This window comes from Cynocephalus volans, chromosome 1 (assembly GCF_027409185.1).
Source record: "Cynocephalus volans isolate mCynVol1 chromosome 1, mCynVol1.pri, whole genome shotgun sequence".
Lineage (NCBI taxonomy): Eukaryota > Metazoa > Chordata > Mammalia > Dermoptera > Cynocephalidae > Cynocephalus > Cynocephalus volans.
In genome coordinates, this window is record NC_084460.1 from 246,301,144 (window position 1) to 246,319,349 (window position 18,206).

Genomic DNA, 18,206 nt, shown 5'->3' on the forward strand with positions numbered 1-18,206 from the left:
ATGAGATACAAGAAAACTCAGCTAGACATCATGATGAAATGAGGAAAAGTATACAGGATCTGAAAGAGGAAATATACAAGGAAATCAATGTCCTGAAAAAAAATGTAGCAGAACTTGCTGAACTGAAGAAGTTATTCAGCGAAATAAAAAACACAACGGAGAGTTTAACCAGCAGGCTTGTCGAAGTTGAAGAGAGAACCTCTGAACTTGAAGATGGGCTGTTTGAAATAACACAAGCAGACAAAAAGAAAGAAAAAAGAATCAAGGACATGGAAGAAAATCTGAGAGAGATATCAGACAACCTCAAGCGCTCAAATATCCGAGTCATGGGTATTCCAGAAGGGGAGGAAAATGGAGATTCCATTGAAAACATATTCAACAAAATAGTGGCAGAAAACTTCCCAGGTATAGGAAAAATCACAGATCTTCAGATCCAGGAAGCTCAACGATCTCCAAATGTATTCAACCCAAAAAGGCCTTCTCCAAGACATGTCATAGTCAAATTGGCAAAACTCAGAGACAAAGAGAGAATCTTAAAAGCTGCAAGAGAGAAGCGTCAAATCACCTATAAGGGAGCCCCAATCAGGTTAACATCAGACTTTTCATCACAAACCCTAAAAGCTAGAAAGGAATGGGATGATATTTTCAAAATACTAAAAGACAAAGATTGCCAGCCAAGAATACTCTACCCTGCAAGGCTATCCTTCCGAAATGAGGGGCAAATAGTATATTTCTCAGACAAACAAAAACTGCGGGAGTTCACTACCACAAGACCACCCTTACAAGAAATCCTCAAGGGAGTACTGGGTTTGGTTCCTGAAAAATAACTACCACTGCCATAAAAACCTAAGAAAAATCTAAACCCGCTAGTACAATAAAAATGGCATTCATGAAGAGAAAACAAGCTAACAAAAACACTATCTACAACCTAAGGAACCAACAAACAAAGAAACCAAACAGTAAATCAGAAAGCAAGGAACAAAAGACACCTAAGACAACCAAACAACCAATAAAATGCTAGGAATAAATCAACACCTTTCAATAACAACTCTTAATGTTAAAGGCTTAAATTCCCCAATTAAAAGACACAGACTGGCTGACTGGATCAAAAAGCAGGACCCAACTATATGCTGCCTACAAGAGACCCACCTCACCCATAAAGATTCACACAGACTAAGAGTGAAAGGATGGAAAAAGATTTACCATGCAAACAGAAAAGAAAAACGAGCTGGAGTGGCTATTCTTATATCTGACAAAATAGACTTTAAACTAAAAACCATAAAAAGAGACAATGAGGGACACTACTTAATGATAAAAGGACTGATCCATCAAGAAGACATAACAATCATAAATATGTACGCACCCAATGTTGGAGCAGCCAGATTTATAAAACAAACTCTATTAGACCTAAAGAAGGTAATAGACACTAATACCATAATAGCAGGGGACCTGAACACTCCACTGTCAATATTAGACAGATCATCTAGGCAAAGAATCAGTAGAGAAACACAAGATCTAAACAAGACTCTAGACCAATTGGAATTGGCAGATATCTACAGAACATTCCACCCAACAACCTCAGAATATTCATTCTTCTCATCAGCACATGGATCATTCTCCAGGATAGATCACATATTAGGTCACAAATCAAGTCTCAATAAATTCAAAAAAATTGGAATTATCCCATGTATCTTCTCAGACCACAATGGATTAAAACTAGAAATTAATAACAAACAAAACTCTGGAAATTATACAAACACATGGAAATTAAACAGCATTCTACTTAATGACATATGGGTCCGAGAAGAAATCAAGCAGGAAATCAAAAAGTTTATTGAAACTAATGAAAACAATGATACATCATACCAAAACCTGTGGGATACTGCAAAAGCAGTATTGAGGGGAAAATTTATTGCATTAAATGCTCACTTCAGAAGAATGGAAAGATGGCAAGTGAACAACCTAACACTTCACCTTAAAGAACTAGAAAAACAAGAACAATCCAATCCTAAAGTTAGCAGACGGAAAGAAATCATTAAGATCAGAGCAGAACTGAATGAAATTGAAAACCAAAAAACAATTCAAAAGATCAACGAATCAAAAAGTTGGTTTTTTGAAAAGATAAATAAAATTGACAAACCATTAGCATGGCTAACAAAAAAAAGAAGAGAGAAGACTCAAATAACAAAAATTAGAAATGAAAAAGGCGATATTACAACTGATTCATCTGAAATACAAGGAATCATTCGAGACTACTATAAACAACTATACGCCAACAAATTTGAAAATCTGGAGGAAATGGATAAATTTCTGGACACACACAAGCTCCCAAAACTGAACCGTGAAGACGTAGAAAATTTGAACAGACCAATAACAATAAAGGAGATTGAAGCTGTTATCAGAAGGCTCCCAACAAAGAAAAGCCCAGGACCAGATGGATTCACAGCAGAATTTTACCAAACATTCAAAGAGGAATTGACACCGATTCTTTACAAACTATTCCAAAAGATTGAAACGGACGCAAATCTCCCAAACTCATTCTATGAAGCAAACATCATCCTGATACCAAAACCAGGTAAAGATATAACCAAAAAAGAAAACTACAGGCCGATATCCTTGATGAATATAGATGCAAAAATCCTCACTAAAATACTAGCAAACAGAATACAGCAACACATACGAAAAATTATTCATCACGATCAAGTGGGATTCATCCCAGGGATGCAAGGTTGGTTCAACATACGCAAATCAATAAATGTGATACACCATATTAATAAACTCAAACACAAGGACCATATGATCATCTCTATAGATGCTGAAAAAGCATTTGATAAAGTTCAGCACTCATTCATGACAAAGACCCTCTATAAGTTAGGTATAGAGGGAAAGTATCTCAACATAATTAAAGCCATATATGCCAAACCCACTGCCAATATCATCCTGAATAGGGAAAAGCTGAAAGCTTTTCCTTTAAGAACAGGCACTAGACAAGGATGCCCACTCTCACCACTTCTATTCAACATAGTGTTGGAAGTACTAGCCAGAGCAATCAGAGAAGAGAAGGAAATAAAGGGCATCCAGATTGGAAAAGATGAAGTCAAACTGTCCCTGTTTGCAGATGACATGATCCTATATATCGGACAGCCTAAAACCTCTACAAAAAAACTGTTGGAATTGATAAATGATTTCAGCACAGTAGCAGGATACAAAATCAACACACAAAAATCAGTAGCATTTCTTTTCTCCAATAGTGAACATGCAGAAGGAGAAATCAAGAAAGCCTGCCCATTTACAATAGCCACCAAAAAAATAAAATACTTAGGAATTGAGTTAACCAAGGAGGTGAAAAATCTCTATAATGAGAACTACAAACCACTGCTGAGAGAAATTAGAGAGGATACAAGAAGATGGAAAGATATTCCATGCTCTTGGATTGGAAGAATCAACATAGTGAAAATGTCCATACTACCCAAAGTGATATACAAATTCAATGCAATCCCCATCAAAATTCCAAAGACATTTTTCTCAGAAATGGAAAAAACTATTCAGACATTTATATGGAACAATAAAAGACCACGAATAGCCAAAGCAATGCTCAGCAAAAAAAATAAAGCTGGAGGCATAACACTACCTGACTTTAAGCTATACTACAAAGCTATAATAACCAAAACAGCATGGTACTGGCATAAAAACAGACACACTGACCAATGGAATAGAATAGAGAATCCAGAAATCAACCCACACACTTACTGCCATCTGATCTTTGACAAAGGCACCAAGCCTATTCAGTGGCGAAGGGACTGCCTCTTCAGCAAGTGGTGCTGGGATAACTGGATATCGATATGCAGGAGAATGAAACTAGATCCATACATCTCACCGTATACTAAAATCAACTCAAAATGGATTAAGGATTTAAATATACACCCTGAGACAATAAAACTTCTTAAAGAAAACATAGGAGAAACACTTCAGGAAATAGGACTGGGCACAGACTTCATGAATACGACCCCAAAAGCACGGGCAACCAAAGGAAAAATAAACAAATGGGATTATATCAAACTAAAAAGCTTCTGCACAGCAAAAGAAACAATTAAAAGAGTTAAAAGACAACCAACAGAGTGGGAGAAAATATTTGCAAAATATACATCTGACAAAGGATTAATATCCAGAATATATAAGGAACTCAAACAACTTTACAAGAAGAAAACAAGCAACCCAATTAAAAAATGGGCAAAAGAGCTAAGTAGGCATTTCTCTAAGGAAGATATCCAAATGGCCAACAGACATATGAAAAAATGCTCAACATCACTCAGCATCCGGGAAATGCAAATCAAAACCACATTGAGATACCATCTAACCCCAGTTAGGATGGCTAAAATCCAAAAGACTCTGAACGATAAATGCTGGCGAGGCTGCGGAGAAAAAGGAACTCTCATACATTGTTGGTGGGACTGCAAAATGGTTCAGCCTCTATGGAGAATGGTATGGAGGTTCCTTAAACAATTGCAAATAGATCTACCATACGACCCAGCCATCCCACTGTTGGGAATATACCCAGAGGAATGGAAATCATCAAGTCGAAGGTATACCTGTTCCCCAATGTTCATCGCAGCACTCTTTACAATAGCCAAGAGTTGGAACCAGCCCAAATGCCCATCATCAGATGAGTGGATACGGAAAATGTGGTACATCTACACAATGGAATACTACTCAGCTATAAAAACGAATGAAATACTGCCATTTGCAACAACATGGATGGACCTTGAGAGAATTATATTAAGTGAAACAAGTCAGGCACAGAAAGAGAAATACCACATGTTCTCACTTATTGGAGGGAGCTAAAAATTAATATATAAATTCACACACACACATACACACACACACACAAACCGGGGGGGGGAAGAAGATATAACAACCACAATTATTTGAGGTTGATACAACAAGCAAACAGAAAGGACATTGTCGGGGGGGAGGGGGGGAGGGAGAAGGGAGGGAGGTTTTGGTGATGGGAAGCAATAATCAGCTACAATGTATATCGACAAAATAAAATTAAAAAAAAAATAAATAAAATAAAATAAATAAAAAAAAATAAAAATAAAAAAATAAAAATAAAATAAGTATGTATATCATATCTTTCCCCTGGGTCAATAAAAACAGGCATAAAATATAGGTAAGAAACAGAATAGTTTCTTTTTATTTTTGCATAACTTAAAAAAAACTATTATTCAAAATGATAAGTTGTTCATTGCAAAAAAGAAACCACTTTTGGACAACTATAGGCAAGAGAGAGGCCACATCAGCTAGCCACACTGCTAGAGCAATCTGCAGGTGCTCACAATTGGGAGAAGTTAAACATTAACAGCAGGGGATTGGGAAATACAGCAAGTCACAAAAAACCACAGACATACTATGCTGTGGAGTGACTGAATTGTGTCCCCCAAAGTCCATATATTGGAAGCTTAATTCCCACTGTAACTATTGAGGGTGGGAAATCCTATTGTGGTGATTGAAAGGTGGGGCCTTGAAGAGGTGATTAGATTCTGAGGACCATGCCTAGTGAATGGATTAAAAATGTTTGTCAGGGGAGTGGTTCTGAAGGCTTTAAAAGAAGAGCACATGACAGGTTAGTCTCTCCCTGCTCTGTCATTTTCTGCCATGTGAGACCCCTGGGTCACTGTTGCCACCACCAAGACCTTCACCAGATGTGTTCTCTGCACTGTGAACTTCCCAGCCTCTGAAACTGGAAGCAATAAATTTTGTTTTCTAATAAATCACCCAGAAATGGACTAATATATACAAGAAATGAAAAAACCTTTCTAGACAGATGCTGATCCTGATCTCATAGGGTAAACTTAAAAACAGTTCTGGGACAGAAAGAGAGGTGGAAAATGAATATATGAGGGTAACTTCAAAAAGTTCATGGAAAAACAGAATTAAAAGATAATATGAATCTTTCCATGAATTTTTTTAAGATCCTTATATATGTGTTAAAACAAAGTACAATGTTACTTATAGACCTTCTAAGTGGTAGGCATGGGTACTTACTGTATGATCCTTTCAACATTTTTGTATATATAAAATTTTTAATAATAAATGTTAGGGAGAAAATTACAAGTTTTTTTTTACAAGATCAACCAACTTTATTTTCAAAATATTTGAAATTCAGTTGCTTTCACATTGACATGTGTGAGGTCAATTTTCTATCTTTGGAAGCTCAAGCAATTGTCCAGGATTTCACTTTAAATATTGACCCTTTTAAAGAAGCATGAGAGGGTACAGCTTTCTTTTATGCATTTATAGCACATATTTATGAAAATACTGAATTTGTTAAAGGCAAACCTTTATTTTTTTGTTTTTCAAATAATTGAGGAAATTATATTTTAAAAGCAGTTCTGAATGGAAGACATTCTGAAGGAGAAAAATCAGCTTTAGGATTGCATCTAAAACATTGGAACATGTGCAGAGGCTGAGTTCCAGAAGACATGGTCTACTTTTGATTGTGTTTGTTAATTTTAGGTGTCAACTTGACTAAATTAAGGAATATCTAGAAACCTGGTAAAGAATTACTTTTGAGTGAGTCTATAAGGGTGTTTCCAGAACAGATTAGCATGTAAACCTGAGTGGACTGGATGGGAAAGATCCACCCTTAATATAGGCAGGCACCATCCAATCTGTGAGGGCTCAGAGAGAACAAAATCTGAGGAAAATATGAATTGCTCTATCCATTCTGTCTGCTGAAGCTGGGACACACCAATCCATCTATGAATACTTTTTTCATAATTTGTAAGCTGTGAGTCTGGGTCGTCTCTATGATCTAAAAGCAGTTTGTTATCTAACGGCAAATAACATAAATTAGCGATCAGTAGCTCAGATGATTAGCAAGGTTATTAAATACTAACATATTGACAGTGGGGTCTGATAATTTTCCTCTCCAGAAAGGGAAAAAAGTTAAAATTTTCACCTGAAGACCTCTATTTCCCCAATATTAAAAAAATAATCAGCAACGGAATCATTAAATTACAAACTAATATTGAAGTACGTGTGATCAAAATCAGTTGTTCTGCAATATAGTTTTAACCCCATGCTCTGCAAGGTGGTTTAAAATGAAATAAGCTATTATGTTAAATAAAATGCAAATATAGGAAAAGGATACAAAGAATTGCTTACTCTGACTAAAATGCTTAAAATCCACTGTCTAGAGTTTAAGAGCATTATATGATTTTTTTCCACCTCTACATTTTACACACACACACACACACACACACACACACACACACACACACACACACACACACACACACACACACACACACACACACACCTGCCCTCATTCGTATGCTTTCTTGCAATGGTTTGCAAACCTGGCTGCACGTTAAAATTACATGGGAAGCTTAAAGGATTAAAAAAAAAAAATCTGCTGAATACCCATCCCCAAAACAATTGAATTAGAATCTCTGGAAATGAATCCCCAGACAACAGAATTTTGAAAAACATCTCCAGGTGATTCTAACATGCAGTCACGCTTCAGTCTCCAAATAATATCAATTATGGGAGAGAAAGTTGGGGAGGAGTCTTTTCTGTTTTTGTTGTTGAAATGATGGGTAGACTCTCAAGCAAATATGAAGGTTTAAGTTTTGTCTTCACTCAAGAAATATAAAAACTAAAAATTCTAGGGCCTTTGGATTAAAATATAGATAAAACGTTTTGCATTTTTAAAACTAAGAATATAAGGGCTGGCCTGTGGCTCACTTGGAAGAGTGCGATGCTGATAACACCAAGGCCACAGGTTCGGATCCTATATAGGGATGGCCGGTTAGCTCACTTGGGAGAGCATGGTGCTGACAACACCAAGCCAAGGGTTAAGATCCCCTTACTGGTCATCTTTTAAAAATAAAAAAATAAAATAAAATAAAACTAAGAATATATTTAAACTCCTAATAGCCCTTACTCAATATATATAAAAGTATTTATACCAACATAGTGAATCAGCTACCTAAATAAAAGATGCTTTCTACTGAACTAACTTCTCTAATTTTTTAAAATTTCCATACAGATGCTTAATCATTGTGTTCCTAAAAAGTTGACAGTATCATTAAGTGCATCAAGAGCACAAAATATTTTTTTTGCTGTGGTGTCATAAGTTGATTCTAGTATTTTTAATTATAATTTCACTGTTAATAAAAGCAGCTTAGATTGCAAAGTATACTTCAATGATAGCAGGAATCATTAGTAAGTGAATGAAAATATATTGAGATTTAAGAAAAGACACCTTTAAAGTCACCTTGGAATGCTGAGTAGGTAGTCTAAGGTAACACTCAGCTCATCCATATTTGTCTGTTCGAGGCATAATGGAATAGTCAGAATGAGGCCACTTCGTCTGTCCTTTCCTCCTATTAAAGGAAAAAAAAATCAATTTAACACATAACGGCTGTTAAGGCATCGTATGAATAATATATAGTTGAATCCTATGTCACCAAAACACTTACAACCTTAAGACATAATTAAAATATACCTAATAGCTATTCATAGATTGTAAATGTTTATTTATAGTGGTATAGCAAAATTTTTAAAACTTTAGAAAAAATTAAAGGAAAAAAATTCACCCATGAAATCTTCACGCAAACATAGAAATTACCATTTAATTTTCTTCCATTTTAGTCTGTTTCTTAACGTAATCAATTCATCAAACACCTATTGTGTGCCTAGTACAATAAGCATTTGTAAGTAAAATAAATTTCTAATCGATCTAGGAAAAAAAGTTTTAAGTCATAAAAAACAGTAGGAAGAAACATGACAGTTTATTTTCTAAGTTGTATTGTATAAAATATACTATAAAATATCATAAAAAGGGATTCAGAAAATAAGAGTTGCAATAAATGTGAAAAGTTTCATTGAAAAGTTAAGACTTAAGAAAAATGGGTAGAACTTGTAAACCAAGTCAAAAGAGAACTCTGTAACGCGGAATGACCTGAGTTAATTCACAAAGGTCCAACAGGCATATATTGTTCACAAGGCAATAAAGAGAAAGTCCTGCCCAGCTGGGAAGAGTGCATGGGACCTGGATATTGAAGCCTGAAAGTCAAGTAGTAGAACACACATTTCATGTACGTTCAAGTTCCCTTCAGCTTGCCATATGCATTAAAATGTACCTTTTAAACACTTGATACACATATAACTTCTTTGAAAATTCCCCATATGCTTGACTTTCACACTGAAGCCCATCTTCTGACCCAACTGACACTTATTGCAATTTTAGAAGCTTAAAAAGACTCCTATCAATGACATGAATGCAATTCATGACATGCAAATCATAAATGATCTTCTCTCCTTCGTTAGGTTAACCATACAAATTGCTAATATTCAATCACTTTTTTTAACATCAACACATGGCAATTTCAGATGGTTCAACTTAATAACTTCAAATTGAGTTTTTTATTTAGAATATAGGTTTTAGTTTTTGTTCTTTTTTTAAATGGATGACACAAGTAAGTGGTTTTCAAACTGTATCCACTGAATGATTTTGTTGATTTGAAAAGATTTTCTCTATTATTAAAAAAGTTTGAAAATTACTGGCTTACATAATCAATCCTTAAGAAAGGAAGTTAAGGAGGGTGGGCTAAGAGATCTTCCAATTGCTCCTTAAATCACTAAGCTTTATCTATGCATTAAACCAAACCTCCAAAACAGTTCCCACCTGGACTGTGGCACTCTGACCCACTGTAGAACTGTCTTTAGTGGACGAGTTTAACATTCAGAACTACATTTAACTCCATATCCTCAGCTTTCACAAAGGGACAGTAAAATAATCACATGTAAAAGCACAAGAGGGGCAGAAGCCAAGAGGAAAAAGACTTTCAAGATAGATATGACTTGTCAACAGAGTTAAATGTTGCACAGAGACAAGTGTCACAGGATGCAAAATGTTACTAATAAAGAGACAATAATAACATCCACTATTTGGCAACGGTGTGGGAAAACAGGTATTTTCATACACTGTTGAAACAATCTTCTTGGAGGGCAATCTGACAAAACCTTACACAAAATTTAAATGCACATTCTCTTAACACTTCTGTTTATAAGAATTTATACTGCTGAACTTGTACAAAATACAGAAATCTATGAATAAGAATGTTTACACTACCATTCATATCAGAAAACATGTGTCAACCAAAAAGGGAAGAAGTTTTTAAAAAAAGAAAATACATATTAAATAAGGAAACAACATGAGTGGAAATCAATTTCTTATTTTGTTCTTTATAATCCATTCTAGGAAAACATTCCAATTTACAGAGAGACAAAATACACTTCGAAAAAAAGGACATTAGTACTACCAAGACAATTATAACAAGACACAAAGGGAATAAAAAGAAAAAGCAAGACAATACAGTCCAAATAACCCTAAATTGGCAGGGCCACAGGATCTATTCCAAAGTATGTACAGATTTACTCAATGACCCAAATTCCAAAAAAAATCATGACATCCAGTGCTTTCTCACCAGTAAGATATCTCACTGCTTCTCCTCAACTCCTCTTAGCTGATGTAGACTTTGGGTTAACAACTGAAGGTAAACTTAATTTCAAAGAGTAAAAAGTGAAAACAATACAACTGATATTCCATAATTCCTCCAGTGTATTGAAACTTTCTCATAGGAAGATGGAAAACAAAAACTAGGCGATAGGATAACCAATTACTCTATATTTCTGGAGCTTTTAGCTGCCAGTTAGTCAATTATTAATTATTACATTTTTATATAAGAAGTGAGACATCATGACAACTACCTTGTAGAGGTCATTTTAATCAAATTACAGAACAGAGTAAAAATTGGAAATTGGAAATCGGAAATTGCCTGCCAAGAACCAGCAGTGACAGCGTTAGTTCACACGGCTATCCATTCTGATTAAAAACATCTCAAAAACACCTTTTAAACAAAACCTTCATGGAAAAATAAAATGTATTTCTGTCAAACTAATCAAAGAAAATTAGTTTAAATAAGTTGATATACAAACACTTCTAATTCTGATTTTAAGGAGAACACATACCTGAAAGGAAAGCTAGTTTTTTCTTCAGAATGGGTAATATTACTGAGGCCTCCATGTTACTCCAGTAAACTTCCTCACTTCTGAAAACACAGAAAGTTAAATGTCAACCACAAGGTTACAATTATTCTACGAAATATGTACTTATGATGATTTTTCTCAGGGTTTCTCAGCATCAGAACTACTGACATTTTGAGTCACATAATTCTTTTTTGTAGGGTGTTATCCTGTGCACTGAAGAATAGTTAGCAGCATTCCTGGGCTCTACCTACTAAATAACAACAGCACCTCCCCTTTCCAGTTGTGACAACCAAAATGTCTTTAGACGTTGCCAAATGTCTTCTGGTAGGCAAAATCACATCTCGTTGAGAATCACTGGCATAAGCGTTTTTCAGAGCAATACCCTTGGGCTTGAACACTGCCTGTACATAGCAGCAACTCAATAAATGATTTGTTGAATAAAGGAATCAATTACTCAGTCAATCTTCTATTGCTTTCCTCATTAATAACACAGCTTCATTTCAAATATCTGATTCTTTTCATTCTACTATTAAATAGCTTTCTCTAATTTCTCATATTTTTGTACCCCAGAACACATGGTAACATATTAGTACCATGTTTACCTCAAGGTATTTCCTAATACACTGTTTCAATTTTTGCTGCCACTGTCAACTGTCTCCATTTGGCCACATTTCACAGTTCTAAATTCTCCAGGGAAAAATCTGATTAAGCCAGTTCATCTTTTTGTACCAGGTCACAATTCACTGTTCTTGTTTCAGTTTTCAAGGATCTGCTCAACCACAGCCAGTGGTTATGGCTAAATACAGAAAGGGAAGACCTGCAGAGGGTTAAAAATCTTGATTCTCATTTGATTTTTAGACAGGGCTCTTTAGCTAAAAAACTTATGGGACAAAAGTCCTCAGCTAGGGGGCAAGAGCCCACAGCTACGGGGGCAAAAGCTGATCTAATCAATTCTAATCAAGTATATGTTGATTCTTGGCTGATTTTTGGATAGGGTTTTTAGGAAACATGTATGGGACAAAAGTCCTCAGCTAGGAGGCAAAAGCCTACAGCTAGCGGGCAACTGCCCATATCAACCCTAATCACTGTTTAGGGATGGGATTATGTACTTTGATTATTTAACATACTGATTGTTGTTAAAAGACATTGAAAGAATTGCTGTAAGGAAAAATGTGAAAAAACACTGGCTAAGGGGGCAAGCTGTTTGGTGAAAACTTTAGAGACAGTTACACTTAGATTTAATCATAAGAATTTAACTTTTGCTTAAATTATTTAAGGAGAGGTTATATTTTGGATTAGATAATGATCACAGTTTGACCAACTTAGCTTTCCACAAATTGTACTTTGGAATGTCACATTGTTTAATTTAAATGATGTTACTAGTTTCTATTGTTTAAGCTATACTTGGCTGTAGATAACTTTTGTCACGTTGCCCATGTCTTTGTGTCCTTCTGAAATGACTGACTCAAATGATTTTTCTCATGAAACTTCCTTGTCTTTACAATAAAAAGAGAAGGTAACTTTGAATTGCTGCTGTACCCAGTTTTTCCTTCTAACAGAGGAGTTGCTGAGGTGCAGTCCCTTTGGGCTTCTCATTGCATCATGTTGCTTTGAGTAATCTTCTTTGTGTCTCCGTTACACAGTGAGAAGTGTAACAATTACCCTTACAGCAAGGGCCAAAGGCAAAAAAATTTCCCTAAAATGGGGGCTTTGTTATGGCAGGCATTTAGAGTCTTGGCCAGCCCAGTATACTACCAAAACAGGATTTTGAGGGGAGCAGGACCTTTAAAACAAAACAAGAAAATCAAAGTTTCGATGATATTACCCTCCTATAGTTAGTTTCGTGTCTGAGAGAGTAGTCTTCATCACATTTTATTGCTTCTTCCCCTGTGCCATCACACGTCCACCCACCATCACAACATAGTTCCTTGGAGTGAACTGTGAAATTTTATCATATTTAGTGAAAGTGTACTACTCGCTTGAAAACAATTTTCCAGCAGAACAGAAAAATATGACTCTTTATATGAAGGTATATTACTTATACAACAAGCACCTGTTATGAACCTATCCCATTTCAGGCACTGTGCTACCAGTTGAACCTAAAAACTCAAATCACAGCCCCACCCTGCAAAAGTAGTCTTAAAAAAAAAAAATCCTAGATATTAAGGGGAAAAAAGTTGTAGTCTTAACATTGGTCAGAAAATGGCTAACTAAACCACTATTTTATTTTATAGCCTTTGTGTATACAATTTAAAGATACCATTACTATTTGCACTTATCTACAAAGAAAACAAGCTATCAAACTAAATGATCTATTCATGTTTTAGTCCTTGAATATTTGTAATTTGTGCATTCATGTTTGCTCTGCATTAGCCCACCAAACAGACAAGTAGTAGGAAGCAGGAGGAAAAAGCTCACATTTTACATCTTTAACCTAAACCAGTAGTACTTCATGTTCCCAGATCAACATTATGACCTGATGAGTTGTTATCCAGCTATACAAGAACTGAGACAGCTTGGATTCACATCTTGGATCCACATCTTGGATCCCTTCTCCTTTGTATATGTGCTGCCGAAGCGAGCACGGATCCCTTCTCCTTTGAGTAGCTTGTCAGAGACCTGATTAGAAAGTTTGATGATGATGATGACAATGATTATGATAATTAATTTACTAAGTGTTTACTACAAACCACACACTGTTCTAAACATGTATTAACTTATTTAATCTTCACAACATTTCTGTGAGGTAAGTAGTAGTAGTATCCCCATCTTACAGAAGAGTTAACTGGGGCTCAGAGAAATTAAATGGTGCCTCAACATCACACAGCTAGTAAGTGGGAAAGTTAGGATTCATACCCAAGCAATCTGGTTCCAGCAATGATGCTTTCACATCACACTATCAACTTACCAATAAAATTGCTCTGAAAATATCCAGTGACACCTGACCAACTAAACAAGATTAAGTTTTATTTTATTTTTATAAAGTAAAATATCTACAATACACTTGTGGCATACTAAGAAATATACATTTGGTCTTTGTCCCTGGTTCCTGGTACAGAGCCTATAACATCCTTGGAATTTCCAGAGTAATAGGACTGTCTTTTGTTATTCATAATGAGTCTCTTCCAATCACACCTGAGTTTATGCTAACAAGGTGGCTTAGGGTGGAGCCTCTATATAACCTCCGGATGAGTGAGGCTGGTTGCCAGAAAGACCAAACTTTGATTAGAAGCTTGGAACTTTCAGCCCCACTCCTCCAAAGTCTGGGAAGAGGAGAGGGGCTGGAGAGTGAGTCAATCACCGTGACCAATGGTTTAATCAACCATGCCTATGTAATAAGACTGCCATAAAAACCCTAAACAAGACGGCTCTCAGAAAGTTCCAGGTGGGTGATACATGGAGGTGCTGGGAGTGTGGCATGCCTGGATAGGGCATGAAGATCCATGCGCCCCCCGCCTACCAATACCTTGCCATATGCATCTCTTCTATTTGGCTGTTACTATGTTTTATCCTTTATAATAAACAAGGAATCATAAGTAAACTGTTATCCTGAGGTCTGTGATCCGTTCTAAGGAATTATCAGACCTGGCAGAGGGGACGAGGGGTTGTGAGAACCTCTTACTTGTAGCCAAATTAGACAGAAGTATGGATAACCTGGGGACCCAATACTTGTAACTAGCAACTTAAGTGAGGGCAGTCCTGTGGGATTGAGCCCTTAAACCTTGAGTTTTCACTCACTCCAAATACTTACTGCCCAAATAGAACTGAATTGTAGGACAAACAGTTGGCGTCTGGAGGGTTGGAGAATTGGTTGGTTTGAGGAAAAAACCTATACACTGGGGTCATAAGTACTGTCAGTAGAAGAGCTACGTATATCTATATATAGATATAGATATGTCACTGCTGTGATTCATGCTAAGGCACTAGCACTTTCGCCCACCAATGCTTTCACACCATCAATGTAAATGTCAACACAGTGAAAAGGACAAATAATACCTAAGTTATTAGGAAAAAAATAGTTTTGATCTCATAGAGCCTCTGAAAGCTAGAAACAAGAGAACTGCTGATTTAGGCTATCAACAGGATGCTCCCACAAAGGAATTTGAACCTTGTGAAAATAATGCAGATACAGTGACAACTTAGTCATAGAAACAGAGCTGGCTTCCTAACCAGACTTTTCCTAGGGTATAAGCACAGACAAAATCTTAACTGCTTTTAGTTCCTTCCTGCTTTTAAAGCTGATTTCTCTACCCTCATCAATTCTGTATACTATACAACAACCTTCCAATAAATCCCTTTTCTGGCTAAGTTAGCTAGAGTAGGCTTCTCTTTTAGTCAATAGAGAAATCTGAAAGGTACAGAAAGCAAAACTACAATTCAGAGTTTAGTAGACTGTGTCTCTGATCATTTCAGGCTTCATTTTAAAAAATCTGTTGCCATTTATTTTGAATGAAAATGCCCATCAATACACTGCAGTTGTAACCCTTGCCACAGTAAAACTCAATTAAACAGCACCCAAGAGATAACATCTGGAATCCCTGATATCCTACAAGGCATAAGAAAAGACAGCTGCAGGTATCCATCGGAGTAAAATGTACGTTATCGAAGCTTTGCTAGTAAGGTTATTGATTTTATACCAACAAGCGCCAAATTTTAATTTTTCACTACTGTGTTCTGTGCCTACTTAAAGGGAAAAAGGGAAAGGGTTTTGGTCTCTCGGTCAAATTTACTTCGGCAAACTATGATATCCAGAAACAATCTCCCATTTTATCACTGTCTCCTCAGAGACAAGTGCTTTCTCCAGCCTTTCCTTTACACAACCACCTCAGTGTGGTAAAATACTAACTTGTCTTTTTTAATCCAACGCCTTCTATGTTGTTGTTTTTAAGAACATCTTGAAAGTGATTTCTTTTTAAAAAAGGAGTTTAATGAAAAATATAGGTTTGTGGGTGTGTGAGCCAAGATCAAATGAACTGATGCATAAAATGTGAAGCAGTCAGGAGACAAAAACAATGTTTATTCTATGTCTTCCTCCCTTCTGAGTCTCCTTTCCATCCATCTCTCTCATAGTTACCACAAAAGAGATGGGTAATGAAAAATAATGATTACTGTACCACTAGTTCAAATTAAATTTGGTTTTTCCAAGTTATTTGTTTTAGATTTTCAAGTCTTCAGCACATAAAAAACAAAACATAAATAAATTTGCCTCTCTGTAGTTATTTTAATATCTTGTACAATAGTTGTAAGGGTAAAACAAAACACAAATTGTTTTTTCTACAGTCTCTTATTCAGCAACAGTCATCAACACAGAAGACTGATGTCTGTGACCAAATGTGTGGGGATTTCTCCCTACTGGCAACCAAGCCAGCAATCTCTAGCTGACACCAACTGGGTGTCCTCCATTCAACTTCAAACTATCTACCTGGAGACAGCATCAGATTGCACAGATCGAGGGCTCAGTCCCCAAGAATGCCCCCCACTTCAGATGCCAGCTGTAAGTCCAGGGTGCTGGAACTTCTGACCAACCAGATATAAATCAGAGTTCCCACAACCCCCACCTTGGGTTCTATTAGTTTGCTTGAGCAGCTCACAGAACTCAGGGAAAGACATACTTACATTTACCAGTTTATTGTAAAGGGTAGTACAAAGGATACAGACAAATAGATGCACAGGGCGAGGTACGGGGGGAGGGGTACACAACCCTCCAGGAACCTCCACGTGTTCAGCTATCAGGAAGCTCTCCAATCTGAGGCCTCTGGGGTTTTTATGGAGGCTTCATTACATAGGCATGATTGATTAAATCACTGGCCACTGATGGTCAATTTAACTTTCAACCCCTCTTCCCTCCCTGGAGGTAGGGGGTGGGTGGGACTGAAAGTCCTGCCTTAGTCTTTCCTGTGACCAGCCCCCATCCAGAAGCTACCTAAGGGCTGCCAGCCAATATTAGCATATGAAGAGACTCATCACTTTGGAGAGTCTAAGCATTTTAGGAATTATATGTCAGGAGACAGGGATGAAGACCAAATATGTATTTTTGTAATATCACATAGTTAGAATAGATAATGTACAAAACACACAAAATAAAGGAAAAAGCTTGCAATCAATCACCACCATCTCCCCAATAAAATGTTGAGTAATACAAAGGTACCAATTCATGTTCTTCTCCAGTGGGATAGATACAGATAATTATTTTTACAAGAAAAGGCTTACTCAACCTAAATATACCTAAGTGGATCACACTCTCAAACAAGGAATGAAGCCAATTATGGACAGTTACCTGATATGAAATACCGATAAGTGGTAAGGAAAATGCATTTTTTAAAAAGAACTTGCCAAGTAAAGCAGGCTAAGAAATTGAAGAATTAAGGAATTCAAAACACGCTTAACAAAGAAAAACAAAAGGAAATACACACATTGCTGTCATATTTCACATATGGTCATCTAAAACAGAACCTATTTTAAGTCACAGTTTATTAAATATAAAGAGGCAGAAAGCCACAACGTCTTGGGAACTGGTAAATATAAAGGAAAATGCAACCATGACTTCATGTTATCATCGAACAAAAGCAAGAAGCAAGAAAATAAATTAGTATCCCTCCTGGGTGTAAAATAAACCCCACCTAAAACACAGCCCTACAGTTAGGGATCAGGAATTCTGAGAACTAGAAATATAGGAAGGCTAGGTTTCTACTGACATATGTACCCATCTTCTAGTTTGATCATCTTTCCGCAGATCATAGAGAGTTAAAAGAGGAAAATAAGTGCAACCAAGTAGTTAACTTGGTATCTTGACTCTCCAAAAGCAGAGACCAAGTTTTGTTAATCTTTATATTTATTCACTCATTCAATAAATCTATATTAAGAACTTACTAGATTGAAGCAAGGCGAGGTGCTGGACATATCTGGCATTCAAAAATATCTGATGAATTAATGGATAGGTAAATGAACAATAAAATGAACAAACATATGAAGCAAAAAGTAAAGTTTACCACAACTACCTGAATGCTAACACCTTGACGGGCAATCATAGGATTCACATGTGCATGCTTTTCCTCCACAGCAGCTCCTCCCCAGCTGTTTTTCTACTGGGATAGCCTCCTGCACATCCAGCAGCTACCTAAGTTGCTGGGTGCTGAACAAAGGCAGAC

General features: G+C 36.3%; 1 protein-coding gene across 1 annotated transcript in view; it reads right to left on the bottom strand.

Annotated features, from left to right (window-relative positions):
* SESTD1 (SEC14 and spectrin domain containing 1) overlaps positions 1 to 11,095 on the bottom strand; it is an 86,519-nt gene extending 75,424 nt beyond the window's left edge. Inside the window, exons 1-2 of the mRNA XM_063111103.1 lie at positions 11,041 to 11,095; positions 8,282 to 8,390 (exon numbers count right to left, since the gene is read on the bottom strand). Coding sequence (XP_062967173.1) covers positions 8,282 to 8,390; positions 11,041 to 11,095 — 164 coding nt within the window. The remainder of the gene's footprint in view (positions 1 to 8,281; positions 8,391 to 11,040) is intronic.
* Positions 11,096 to 18,206: the final 7,111 nt, after the last annotated feature.